Consider the following 14800-nt stretch of genomic DNA (forward strand, 5'->3'; position numbering starts at 1 on the left):
AAACAGCATTTTTCATCAAGTGGTCCCTTGGCAGATGGGAATAATTCTGGACTCTCTTAGTCTCTTGAGAGCACTAATCTTATGAGGGCTCCTCCCCATGACTTATTCACTTACTGAAGGTTCAGCTTCAGAAAACATCACATTGGAAGATGTTTTTCAGCATGTGAATTTTGAGGGTACATAAACATTCAGTTTATTGTACAGAATGAACTATTTGCTATGGATGCTTAATAACTGAGTCAGATTTAAACCCAGTGGATGGTTCATAAACATGTGAATTGCATTAACATTTACTGATCACGTTACATGTTAGTGATTCAGCTAAAGAAGCACTCATTACTATATTGACAACAAATGGTTGGCTAATGACCTTCAGACACAGTGAAGTCAGTGGAACCTGAAGTGTGTGATAGCTTATAATAAATCCCAGATCCCTTTTATGAATATATCATGTATGACAAGCCAAAGAGCTCATGGCAGCTGTGCTATGTTCCAGGGATTGCCATTGCTGCCTCCAGAGAGGATTCTTCCCCTGATCTAACATCAAGGACAGAGAATCTGCACAGAAACTCACTACGTCCACAGAGGAACAGTCTTTGCTTCGCAGAAGGGAGATCAGGCCAGCATGCACACAGATTGGTTGCAAGTCCCTGCTTTCTGCTTCCATTAAAGTCTGCATCTGTGGCATGGTTTAATCTGACTGAAGAGCAGAATGAATCAGGGACTTCTGTTTCCTGGGTTGTGCATTTCTTGAAAATATTTCTTGCAACCTCTGAAAGAGCTATGCACTATCTTTTTTATGATTTATTTCATTTATTTGAAAGGGAGGGAGGTGTCTGGACCAGGCTGAAACCAGGAGTCTGGAAATCCATGGGGGCCTCCCAGGTGGGTGGCAGTGACTTAAGTGCTTGGACCATTTTCTGCTGCTTTCCCAGGCACATGCATCAGAGGGAGGTGGATTGAAGTGGGGGCCCCTAGACTTGAACATGCATTCTTCCAAGGAATGATAAATCGACTGCTTCCAACACTGGCATCTCATATGGGTGCTAGTTTGGATCCTGGCTTCTGTACTTCTTATCCAGCTCCCTGCTAAAGGCCTGGGAAAAGCAGCACAGATGGCCCAAGTGCTTGGGCCCCTGCCCCCCACATGGAAGACCTGGATGAAGTTCTGGGCTCCTGGCTTTTGCCTGGCCCAACCCTGAATATTGTGCTTTATGTGTAGCTAACGATCAAATGGAGGATGTTTTTTCCTGTCTTTCCATTCTGCTTCTATAACTCTTTCAAATAAATAAATATTTAAATATAAAAATAAATTAATTCTGTGATAGTTCTTCAAGCTCAGCTCACTTGGGTGAAATGTTGTGTTACAGGTGAAAAGCAGTGGAGATAAGATTACCTTGGTTTTTTGTCTCACATGGAAAAAGAATTTCTCAAGAGAATAGCAAGATTTATTTAAGTCAGAGATCTCCAGCCAGAGTGGCCTGAAGGGGGCGCTTTAAGAGGGGAAAAACCTGTAGGGACTGGTGGTAATGGGGTGTTTAGCACAATTTGGGGGAAGAAAATACCTTGACAATCAAGTTGACATTCAGTTACAAGGCAGGGACAAAACCCACAAAAAGACATGATCTATAATTTTATTTGCCAAGGGATGGAATAAATAACTTGCTTTTACAGTAAACTGTGAACACAGAAGGATAGAATCAGCACTCTTTTGATATTCTCGTGGTAAAATTGGAAGCTCCCAGGGAGTGGGTTGGCAGGCACTTTTGACCTTACTGAAGGTAACTCTTTTATGCAAAGCAAGCATTTTACACACTAAATTTCTACCAGGAGCACCCATCTGACTTATTCCTTTTAGGCCTCTGGGACTTTCGCATTAAGATAACCATCATTTCTGATAACAACAAGATCATTAGACTTTTGTAATTTTTGGACATTTGTATCAGTAGCATTTTGCACTATCATAACTTAAAATTTGGCACCAGTTCACATCTTGACAGTACCTTTAATGTAATCCAAATGGCCTTGTTAGTTGGTATCTCTACAGGATGAGAGATATACCCTTTGATAATCCCAGGAACCCAACTGGACATATCAAAGTCCAAAGAATTTGGAACTTTGGTTTTTTTGAATGTCTTTCAAAGATGCCAAGAAGGTTTAAAATATCTGGTATAAACAGAATCCTTTAACATCATGACACAATATAGACCAGATTTGAGCATCATTACAAAATGATTATTCAAAGATTTCAGAATGAGTACATATATTCAAACAAACCATAACTCTTTCAATAAGGAAAACTCAGCTGTTTTTAAACAATTAGAACTTGAGGAGAGACAGAGAGCACAATAGATTACTTCAACAAAGCACAAAATCTGTCTCTTTGATCATCCCAAAACTCAGAAATAAAACCTTATATATTAGAGTTAGCACATGGTATCATCCCATAACTTGGAACAATTTTAATAATGTCAGAGGTAGGGAAGAGAAAATAGCTTACTGGACCTGGCTAGAAAACTGATGAAGAGTCACCAATTCAACAAAAACTATTAAAAGGAGATGCTTCAGTTTTTAAACAGATTTTTAAGTTTATTTCAAACTAACATATGTATTGCACAAATATGTATTACTAACATATTACATACATATGTATTACTAATATATGTATTGCAACAACCTCATTGTTTTAGCATAGGGTCAAATTCCAACTCTATGTCAAAGAAAAGTAGATTAATAGCTTTTGTATACAAAAATTTCTTTCTTTCATAACCTTCTGTGATTTCCTGACATCTTCTGCAGCTTACATAAACCTTTCTATCTTTTCCATTCCAATCTAGAGTAAATGAGCCATTAGGATAAAGTAATTCTTACTTCACTTTAAACCATGTCCTTAGGTACTCTAAACATAGTCTTTAAAGAAAAGTCTCTTCCCTTCTTAACTTTCCATACCCGAACACATTTTATTTGTGACCTTTTTCCATCTGCTTATTTCCTTGATTTACATTTTGAAATAACCCTTTAAAGATCTCTAAATTAAGATGACATTTTATAAATAAGATAACACACTGAATGTCAACCTTAGTTACTTTCAAGCAATGTTGAACTATTTTTCAGACAATTTATAAAAGCGTATTTATTAACAAACCCAAATAGATTTTCCACAGAAAATGAGCTGCTGAGAGTACTAAAGTTTACATTTAGACATATTTCTCTCATTTACATTTACCCAATTTACATTTTTTAAAACACCCATTAAAATATAATAGTAACAACAATATCATCATCAACAATCATAATAAATTAATCTTCAACAGGTTTTTCAGATGTTGCATTATTTCTTGATTCTCCATAGGAGCTCAGCAGCAGTTTGTATTGCCTTCTTTTAATGCAGTTTTCATGGCAAAATTTTCTTTACTTTCATGATGAAAAGCCTTTGAAGGATCAAAGTGTCTGATACCCAGAACTTTATTCAATTCCTCCTGAAGTTTTCTCTCATTTTGTCTTCTTTTAGCAAGCTGAGAGCAGAGTTTCATCACCTCCGATTTTAGTTGGCTATTTTCACCTTTTAGTTTCTCAACATGCTTGATTTTTTGCTTCAGATTCTGATGACCCAATAATGTAGCATATGAATCTCTTAATTTATTTAGCTGTTCCTGAGCTGCACCATGTTCACTCAACAATGCCTGTTTCTCTGCTTCAAATGCATCCAGTTGTAGCTGAAAAGGTTTTGTTTTCTTGTACAATTCTTCATAAAGGAGACACCACTTATTAACTTCATCAGTTATTCTTCCATTATATTTCCTTTTTCAGCTTTCCTTGATTCTTCCTCTTCTAGATGTTTCTTAAAGTCTTCATTTTGTTGCTTGAGTTGATTCTGCAATTCAGTTATTTTTTATCAGAAGAAACTGTGATTTCTTAATTTCTGCTTCCTTAAGTTCTGACTTGGTCTGTAGATCTAGAAGCATCCTTGCATATTCTTGATTAGCATTCTCAGTTGCCAATAACTGATGTTGAACATCTTTTGCACTTTTTTCAGCCTAGGCCACTTTTTCTTGTAGTGCTGAATTCTCCAGTTTATATCTCACTAGCTATTAATCTTTTGTAGCTTTCAAATTGAGCAGTAACATCTTTAAGGTTTTGCATTGTATTATTATATGTTTCTTGTAAAAGCAAGGTGGCTTGAGAGTGATCAATATTACTCTTCTGAAGTTCAGCTTCTTTCCCTTTTAGGTTTTCTTTTAAGAGTTTTAGTTCTGCATTTGAAGATTGTGCTTCTTCTTCCAACTGCTTGACTAGCTTTTCAGTTTGTTCTTCCTTTTGCTGTAACTTATCCAACTCATCCAGTGCTTGCCTTAATTGTTCCTCAAAGACATTCCTCTCATACATCTATCTGAATTAAGGTCAAAATTACATTTATTTGGAATTCTACTCCTTTTTATCAAACTCCAGGTAGAAATCAGTGACGTAAACCATGGACTGCAAAATCCACTTTAGGGGGCTGACAAGAGCTGATTATCCATTGCTGTTAAACCAAGTTATAAAACAAGCTCAGCAAGATAAAATGCAAAATTTGTAGGTAGTGATCTTAAAACTTATGTCCCACTGCAGCCGAAACCAATTTTTGTATGTAAGGTTGTTATTTACAAAAGATATCTATTTAGATTTAAGTTGAATTTTAGTCTTGTTTTCTATTTACCCAAAAACACCCTTAGGACAATGATGTTTAGTCGACAGTCTGCTTCTTAGGACTGCCTCTGAAGCAAAAATTTCAGGCAGTTGCAAGACAGGCCCCATGAGTGACTGTGGGCTAGGGGCCAAGGTGCCAGGGACAAGAAGTGCACTGGAGATTGTTCACCATTACGTTAGGTTTAATGGGAGAGGACATCCATCAGAGCAGATGGGCACCCTCCAGAGGAATGCCTGAGGACGAATATTGGGTGGGCGGAGCCAAGATGGCAGAATAGTGAGGGTGCACACTAATAGTCCGGGAAAAGATAGTTTAATAAAAGTGGAGTTATGGTAGCCTCAGGAAAAGGATCAGGGAAAAATTGCAGAGGAAACTCTTCTGGATCTAGTGGCTGTGACTCGGAGGACCTACGGGGAGAGTAAGGCAGCCCACTGCGTGGAAGCCAAGCCACGGGAGCCGCCGGACCCACCAGACCCGCTGGAGCTGCAGAGTCTGTGCGCCAGCCCTGGACGGGGAGGTGAGACAAAAACCTCTCAGTAACCCGAGACATTGGCGGGGAAAGACAGAAAGAGCCTGCAGAGATCAAGGCCTGAAACCCCATTGGGGAAAGTTCACCAGGCTGGCTGGAGGAAAGAAAAAAATCGAATAAATAAGGAGAACTGGCAGGGACATTTAGCCTCTCTCTCCACTCACCTTACAAAGCTGAGCAAGACAAAGGGAAGGCGCATTTTAGGTAAGTAAAGCGGTGCGCGCCATTTTGTATATGTAAAGCGGGTGCCCCTCATTAGCCAAGCAGAAAAACCTGACTCTGGTAAGCAAACGAATACCCACAGGGGCCACATTAAATACATCAACTACTCTCAATTCCACTCAGCTGTGTGGAATTACTTCCCAACTGAGTCAAAAAAAAAAAAAAAAAAAACAGAGAGAGAGAGAGCAAGAGAACAATCAGGGTGAATCACCTTTGGCACACCCTTAACCCTGAAGAACCAGAGCTCTCTGGCCACACCCATCACAGCCTCTAAGGATCCATCAAAAGCAGACAGTCCTCTTAATTTAGAGTCACAGTATAACAAGAAAAAAACAAAGAATATCTCCAATATGCCAAACAAACGCAAAAGCCGAGGTAACAAGAACAAGGAAGACACTATGATGCCCCCAAATGAAATAGACACCCCAATTCAAGATTATGAAGATGATGAGATAGAAGAAATACAAGAAGCAGATCTCAAAACATTGATAAGAACATTAAGAAGTTCTCAAAAACAAATTCTCGAACTACAGAAATCCTTAATAGACAAACAGAAAATCTCTCTCGTGAAAATGCAAGATTAAGGAGGAATCAAAACGAAATGAAACAACTAGTAGAACATGAAACTGTGATAGTGATGAGAAATCATAATGAAATGAAGAATTCAATAGATCAAATGACAAACACATTAGAGAGCCTTAAAAACAGAATGGGTGAAGCAGAAGAGAGAATATCAGACTTAGAAGACAGAGCACAGGAAAATATACAATCAAACCAAACAAAAGAAGAGGACCCAAATCTAGTAGGAGAAGAGAAATAATTAAAATCAGAGAAGAAATCAACAGGATTGAATCCAAAAAAACATTACAAAAAGTCAGCCAAACGAGGAGCTGGTTTTTTGAAAAATAAACAAAATTGACACCCCATTGGCCCAACTAACTAAAAAAAGAAGAGAAAAGACCCAAATCAATAAAATCAGAGGTGAAAAAGGAAACATAACAACAGCCACCACAGAAATAAAAAGAATCATCAGAAATTACTACAAGGACTTGTATGCCAGCAAACAGGAAAATCTATCAGAAATGGATAGATTCCTGGACACATGCAATCTACCAAAATTGAACCATGAAGACATAGAAAACCTAAATAGACCCATAACTGAAACAGAAATTGAAACAGTAATAAAGGCCCTCCCAACAAAGGAAAGCCCAGGACCAGATGGATTCATTGCTGAATTCTACCAGACATTTAAAGAAGAACTAATCCCATTTCTTCTCAAACTATTCAGAACATTCGAAAAAGAGGGAATCCTCCCAAATTCTTTCTATGAAGCCAGCAACATCTTAATCCCTAAGCCGGAAAAAGATGCAGCACTGAAAGAAAATTATAGACCAATATCCCTGATAAACATAGACACAAAAATCCTCAATAAAATTCTCGCCAATAGAATACAACAACACATCAGAAAGATCATCCACCCAGACCAAGTGGGATTCATCCCTGGTATGCAGGGATGGTTCAACATTCACAAATCAAACAATGTGATTCACCACATTAACAAACTGCAGAAGAAAAACCATATGATTATCTCAATAGATGCCGAGAAAGCATTCGATAAAATTCAACACACTTTCATGATGAAAACTCTAAGCAAATTGGGTATAGAAGGAACATTCTCAATATAATCAAAGCAATTTATGAAAAACCCACGGCCAGCATCTTATTGAATGGGGAAAATTTGGAAGCATTTCCACTGAGATCTGGCACCAGACAGGGATGCTTACTCTCACCACTGCTATTTAACATAGTTCTGGAAGTTTTAGCCAGAGCCATCAGACAAGAAAAAGAAATTAAAGGGTTGCAAATTGGGAAGAAAGAACTCAAATTATCCCTCTTTGCAGATGATATGATTCTTTACTTAGGGGACCCAAAGAACTCTACTAAGAGACTATTGGAACTCATAGAGGAGTTTGGCAAAGTGGCAGGATATAAAATCAATGCACAAAAATCAACAGCCTTTGTATACACAAGCAATGCCACGGCTGAGAAAGAACTGCTAAGATCAATCCCATTCACAATAGCCACAAAAACAATCAAATACCTTGGAATAAACTTAACCAAGGATGTTAAAGATCTCTACGATGAGAATTACAAAATCTTAAAGAAAGAAATAGAAGAGGATACCAAAAAATGGAAAAATCTTCAATGCTCAAGGATTGGAAGAATCAACATCATCAAAATGTCCATTCTCCCAAAAGAAATGTACAGATTCAATGCGATACCAATCAAGATACCGAAGACCTTCTTCTCAGATCTAGAAAAAATGATGCTGAAATTCATATGGAGATGCAGGAGACCTCGAATAACTAAAGCAATCTTGTACAACAAAAACAAAGCCAGAGGCATCACAATACCAGATTTCAGGACATACTACAGGGCAGTTGTAATCAAAACAGCATGGTACTGGTACAGAAACAGATGGATAGACCAATGGAACAGAATTGAAACACCAGAAATCAATCCAAACATCTACAGCCAATTCATTTTTGATCAAGGATACAATACCAATCCCTGGAGTAAGGACAGTCTATTCAATACATGGTGCTGGGAAAATTGGATTTCCACATGCAGAAGCATGAAGCAAGACCCCTACCTTTCACCTTACACAAAAAATCACTCAACATGGATTAAAGACTTAAATCTACGACCCGACACCATCAAATTACTAGAGAGCATTGGAAAAACCCTGCAAGATATAGGTACTGGCAAAGACTTCTTGGAAAATACCCCAGAGGCACAGGCAGTCAAAACCAAAATTAACATTTGGGATTGCATCAAATTGAGAAGTTTCTGTACTGCAAAAGAAACAGTCAGGAAAGTGAAGAGGCAACTGACAGAATGGGAAAAAGTATTTGCAAACTATGCAACTGATAAAGGGTTGATAACCAGAATCTACAAAGAAATCAAGAAACTCCACAACATCAAAACAAACAACCCACTTAAGAGATGGGCCAAGGACCTCAATAGACATTTTTCAAAAGAGGAAATCCAAATGGCCAACAGACACATGATATGCCTGACGAGGAGAATCTGATAGGTGACAGAATAAAGGGCAGTGACCTAAAGAGCCTCCTGTAAGAGCCTGTGTAGAGGCAAGCCAGAGGGAGAAAAATTGGAAGCCCTGCATAGAGATAATAACTTTATACTCCAGACTAAATTCCATTCGATTTTCATTTTATTTTTATTCTTATTTCATTTTTTAATTGTTCATTTATTTATTTGAAAGCAGAGAGAAAAGGAAACACCATTCACCTTCCAATTCTTTCCCCAAATACCTGCAATCGCTGGCAACCATGTGCCAGGCAGTTGATCAATACTCCCTTAAATGATGAGGACCCCATAATGTGAGCCCTCACCTGTTACCAGGGTGCACAGCAGCATGAAGCTGGAATCAGGAGCAGAAAAGAGACTCAATCCCAGTCACTACAACACAGCATTGGGATGTCCACAAGGTGTCTTTTTTTTTTTTTTTTTTTTTTGCCCTATATTGGAGTACTTGGATTTGATTCCCAATCCGACTTTTGACTCCAGTTTCCTGCTAATGCAGACTCTGGGAGGCAGCAGTGATGGCTCAAGTAATAGTGCTCCTGCTATCTATGTAGGAGACCTGCATTGTCTTCCCATCTCCCAGCTTTGGCCTAAGGCCAGCTCCCCTTACCTCCAGCCCCCATTATTGTGGGCATTTTGAGGAGTGAACCAACCAGTATTCATCATACTTGCTTTAAAATCTTCATCTGATTATTCAACACCCCTGCCATAATTGTTTCTAATGCTTGCTGTCTTCAAACTGTGATTTTTTGCCTTTTAGTAGGTTTATATTTTTTCTCAGACATAATGTATCAGGTCAAGGAACTGCTGCAGATAGGTGTTTTTTTAACTTTTATTTAATGAATAATAATTTGCAAAGTACAGCTTATGAATTACAATGGCTTCCCCCCCATAACGTCCCTCCCACTCGCAACCCTCCCCTTTCCCACTCCCTCTCCCCTTCCATTCACATCAAGATTCATTTTCGATTCTCTTTATATACAGAAGATCAGTTTAGCATATATTATTTAAAGATTTCAACAGTTTGCTCCCACATAGAAACACAAAGTGAAAAATACTGTTTGAGTACTAGTTATAGCATTAAATCTCAATGTACAGCATACTAAGGACAAAGATCCTACATGAGGAGTAAGTGCACAGTGACTCCTGTTGTTGACTTAACAAATTGACACTCTTGTTCATGGCATCAGTAATCACCCTAGGCTCTTGTCATGAGCTGCCAAGGCTATGGAAGCCCCCTGAGTTCACTGACTCTGATCATATTTAGATAAGGTCATAGTCAGAGTGGAAGTTCTCTCCTCCCTTCAGAGAAAGGTACCTCCTTCTTTGATGACCCGTTCTTTCCACTGGGATCTCACTCGTGGAGATCTTTCACTTAGGTCATTTTTTTTTTTTTTTTTTTTTTTTTTTGCCAGAGTGTCTTGGCTTTCCATGCCTGAAATACTCTCATGGGCTTTTCAGCCGGATCCACATGCCTTAAGGGCTGATTCTGAGGCCAGAGTGCTCTTTAGGACATCTGCCATTCTATGAGTCTGCTTTGTTTTTTTGTTCTAGTACTAGTGGTTGAACTCTGTAATTAACACACAATTATTCTTCGGTGTTTAAATTTTAGCTGAAAAGTGATCCCTGCTAGGAATTTGGAAAACATTATGCTGAGTGAAATAAGCCAGTCCCCAAGGGACAAATATCATATGTTCTCCCTGATCGGTGACAACTAACCGAGCAACAAAAAGGAAACCTATTAAAGTGAAATGAACACTATGAGAAACGGTGACTTGATCAGCCCTTGCCCTGACTGTTGATGAACAACTTAATACGTTATCCCTCTTAGTATTTTTTTGTTGTTCTTTGTTCTACTTAATACTCTTGGTTGAATACTGTAATCAATACACAGTTATTCTTAAGTGTTGAAACCTAACTGAAAAGTGATCGCTATTAAATATAAGAGTGAGAATAAGAGAGGGAAGAGATGTGCAATCTGGGACATGCTCAAGCTGACTTGCCCCAAACGGTAGAGTTAGAAACATACCAGGGGATTCCAATTCAATCCCATCAAGGTGGCATGTACCAATGCCATCTCACTAGTCCCAGTGATCAATTTCTGTTCACAATTGATCATAATCATAGGACTAAGAGTCAAAGGGATCACATAAACAAGACTAGTGTCTGCAAATACTAGCTGATAGAATAAAAAAGGGAGAGAATGATCCAACATGGGAAGTGAGATACACAGCAGACTCATAGAGTGTCTTAACTCCAGACCAAATGTCCGTCCTCTTTTTTCTTTTAATTTTAGCTTTGTCCCACTTTCACTTTACTAATTATAGAGTACTCCTCTGAAAGTACATTCCATATTTATTATTTACATTAAACAGCTGTCAAGTCTTGGCATTACGATGATGCTGCAACCAACAGATTAGTACATACACACCACTTCAACTTGGGTATACAGGTCTATGAAAGAAATTTCAAAAAGTGCAATTGGTGTATAAAAAGTCACCTACATTTTAATATTTTATACATAATTGTAAGAGTGACACTCACTCTAGCAATTATAAGCAACTCCCAATTTCCAAAATTCCTTGCTTTCTCAGTGTGCTCTTAAAGCTATTTTTCCTTGCCCTTTATAAAATTGAAAAATGAACCACATAATTTTACTTTGCATATCTTTTATTATCATTAAATTTAAGCATTTCACTCTTTATTTTGGCTATTTAGAAAATGTGGTTGCTGTTCTAAACTCATTGATAATCAAGGACTCATCACAGCTTAAATATCTCCATCTGGAGCACAAATTGTGCTTTTTTCTTCACCTTGCCATGCACTTTAGCTTCATACAAATTGTTTTTATGAACAATTTCATTTTATTTCAATTGACATCCCAATTCATCATAATGATTCAATAAAAATGGATTTTGTCTTTTTAGGATACAAAGCCCTGATATCCTTTAATCATTATATTTCATTTTTAAATATTTTAATGAAACTTCCATGATATACATACTTTTTACAATGAGCAATACCGTTATGCTCTTAAAATGAAGAAGAAAGCCCATTTTATATTTTCCTGCCCAGGAAATCTCAGCCTATACCCTTCTTAGAGTCACTCTTAATAGCCTTGAAATACCTGCATTTGACTGCCTATTCATTACAGTACCAAACAAAGCACCCGCGGTTACAAGAAGCGCTGAATACCACCCTTGTTGTTGTTCTTGATTTTTAATTGCTTCAATCTCTTCTGTTAGCTGATTGATCTCTTTATTTAGCATATCAGCTTCCTTTTTAAATCCTTCTGTAAGCATGTCTTTTTGAACCTATGAAATGGAAAGTCCACTTTTCAAACCCCTTTTCATTAAGCATAAGAATTTTACATTTAACTATGTCAGTATTTAGGCACATATGTCTATTTTTCTACCATTTTAGAGGTTTTTTATTTATTTTATTTTTTTAACTTTTATTTAATGAATATAAATTTTCAAAGTACAGCTTATGGATTACAATGGCTTCCCCCCCATAACGTCCCTCCCACCTGCAACCCTACCCTTTCCCACTCCCTCTCCCCTTCCATTCACATCAAGATTCATTTTCGATTCTCTTTATATAGAGAAGATCAGTTTAGCATACATTAAGTAAAGATTTCAACAGTTTGCTCCCACACAGAAACATAAAGTGAAAAATACTGTTTGAGTACTAGTTATAGCATTAAATCTCAATGTACAGCACACTAAGGACAAAGATCCTAGATGAGGAGTAAGTGCACAGTGACTCCTGTTGTTGACTTAACAAATTGACACTCTTGGTTATGGCATCGGTAATCACCCTAGGCTCTTGTCATGAGCTGCCAAGGCTATGGAAGCCCCCTGAGTTCACTGACTCTGATCATTTTTAGACAAGGCCATGGTCAAAGCGGAAGTTCTCTCCTCCCTTCAGAGAAAGGTACCTCCTTCTTTGATGACCCATTCTTTCCACTGGGATCTCACTCGTGGAGATCTTTCATTTTGGTTTTTTTGTTTTAGAGGTTTTTTTGTGGAATTTGTCCTCCAACATAACCAGAAGTTTTGACTTGAATAGGAGAAAATTCATGGTTTAACTTTTGTGAAATTTCCTTAGCACCTTTTCCCCAGGGAAAAGTGGGGAGTTTTGTATAGGGACAAAGAAAGCTCATTGGGAAAGAATGTGGATTAAATTCTAATTGGCTCTCATTTCCATGAGTTGTCACAGCTGAGCTCATCCAGCAACTCGTGAGAAGTGCTGACACCACACAGGACAGTGCTTATCAAACCCCACGCTGGGACAAAGGATGTGTATGTTACTTTAGTCATAAAGGATGATCAGACAGATCTGGAAACAATGCACCAGATTCAGAGTTCTCGATTTTCTATCAGGTCAAATTTGATATTATCAGACCAGATAAACCTATTTCAGTCTCTTTGAGAGTTGTTCCAGAAATCTCAAGCACCAGTAGCTAAGGTCCCATTGAATAGGGGCTTAGTGAGACCATTTCACAGTTGGAGCAACAACTGCAGCCCCAAACCCAGGAGAATGTCATTTGTGTCTCCAAAGTCCAACACTCCATAAGTGGCTGGAGACTCCTAGATTTCCATGCTTCAGGGGGACCCAGGTGTATTTGAGGTTGCAGTGGGACAATTGTCTTTTAGGTTCCCTCTGGGATGACACCTGTGCTTGACATTGGGTCCTGCCCTTCCCAGGATCCAGAACACTGTCCCCCGGGGCACCGCCCAGCCCCCAGACTCACCTTCAGCTTGTGCTCCAGCATCCTCTCCTGCTCTCTGAGGAGGTCCTCCCTTTCCCGCTCCATCTTCTCCTTCAGTTGAGCGATGTTCTCCTGGAAGCTTCTCTCTTGAGCCTCCATCTTTTGCTGCATCTCCTGCTCCCTCTGTCTTAGCACTTCCCGTTCCTTCTCAGCGGCCTCCCTCTTGGCCTCCCCAGCTGTTTCACAAACATTAACAAGGGAAGAAAAACTGTTGAGTTCAAGAGCAGGCAGCTTTGACAGCAATGCTGCAAGTGGGAGGGGACGATCTTCCCCTAAACAGGAAGGGGATGTTTCAGAATGTGCCAGAAAGGCACTGATTGGCTGGATGTGCAGCCCAACTGCCCTTGTTATTTTCAGGTTTAGCAGACCATGTGCTCAATAGTCTGAGGAAGTCTCTTATTCCAGGAAAAACGTCTCCTTCAATTCACAGGCGTTCATCTCAGGAACCTTCCCACCCTCCTGTGAGCTGAGCCCGGCCCCGTACCTGCTAAGGCCTTCTCTCCAGCAGTGAGAGCCTTGTCTGCCTGCAGGATGGAGTTCTCTGCTGCTGCCTGAGACTGCAAGAAGGTCTGGAGCACCTCAGTTGCCTGGAAACCAGCAAGCAGGAAAAGTACTTATGATGTGGAAATTACTGTGTTAAAAGTACAAATCTAACTGTGTATTTTCTGCATCATTCGTAGGGCCAGGGCTGAAACTCCAAGGTTTTTGTGAGGCATAGACACCCTGTGGAGCAGCCCCCTTTCCAGCAGCACCCTTTCCCGGGATGCTGCCCACCACCGTCCACAACCCCCAAGCACAGCCAACATAAAGCTTTTACTTTTTTGCAGTGAGGACATTAGTGATCTCCCTTACCAGAGTACAAGTGTGTGATATGTCAATTTCATTGTAAACACCCTGATGTATTGTGAAGTACAGAACGTATGCATCCCAGAATTGAATGTTTATAATTTCTGACCACTATATTCCTTTTGCATCTTTTCCCAGGCCTGGTAATCTTCATTTTACTCTCTGTTAACATGAGCTTGGCATTTCTTTTTCTTCCATATAAAAGTAAATCATGTAGTATTTGTCTTTCTGCATCTGTTTCATTTCACTTACCAAAATGTTCTCCATGTTTGTTCATATTGTCATAAATGAAACAATTTCTTTCTTTTAAAAACTTAATGATGTTCCTGTGTGTGTGTGTGTGTATCTGTGTGTGTGTAATCATATAGAATACTTTCTCCATACTTCATCCACTGATGGATACTGAGGCCGTTTCCTTATCTTGGCTGTTGCAAATGTTGCTGTATTGAACATAAGAGTATAAATATCTCTTCAACTTATTGATTCTATTTCCTTTGGAAATACATTCAGAAGGCCACTGAAAGCTTTTAAAGTAAAAAAAACAAATTTGATAAAAATGTGGGATATAAAATAATCCATAGCACTAACTAGCTGTTTGAAAAGGAAAATAAAGAAGTAATTCCATTTACAAAAG

The 14800-nt window shown here is 38.8% G+C and overlaps 2 protein-coding genes and 1 pseudogene across 5 annotated transcripts in view; all 3 read right to left on the bottom strand.

The window, feature by feature from the left end:
- LOC100347754 (guanylate-binding protein 3) overlaps positions 1-14800 on the bottom strand; it is a 216319-nt gene that overhangs the window by 131399 nt on the left and 70120 nt on the right. The window lies entirely within an intron of this gene.
- The window catches only part of LOC138850611 (guanylate-binding protein 3-like), a 65037-nt gene that overhangs the window by 23493 nt on the left and 26744 nt on the right, over positions 1-14800 (bottom strand). The window contains exons 9-11 of one of the 3 annotated variants that reach the window (XM_070078104.1): positions 13805-13907; positions 13303-13496; positions 10886-11860 (exon numbers count right to left, since the gene is read on the bottom strand). The exons of 1 other annotated variant lie outside the window; for it this stretch is intronic. In XM_070078104.1, the coding sequence (XP_069934205.1) occupies positions 11633-11860; positions 13303-13496; positions 13805-13907 (525 nt within the window). In that variant the 3' untranslated portion in view covers positions 10886-11632. Of the gene's footprint in view, positions 1-10885; positions 11861-13302; positions 13497-13804; positions 13908-14800 lie in introns of those variants that run through there. One more of the 3 variants, XM_070078103.1, reaches the window with a different exon arrangement.
- LOC138850613 (hyaluronan mediated motility receptor pseudogene) lies at positions 3253-4506 on the bottom strand (annotated as a pseudogene).

Source organism: Oryctolagus cuniculus, chromosome 7 (genome assembly GCF_964237555.1).
Source record: "Oryctolagus cuniculus chromosome 7, mOryCun1.1, whole genome shotgun sequence".
Lineage (NCBI taxonomy): Eukaryota > Metazoa > Chordata > Mammalia > Lagomorpha > Leporidae > Oryctolagus > Oryctolagus cuniculus.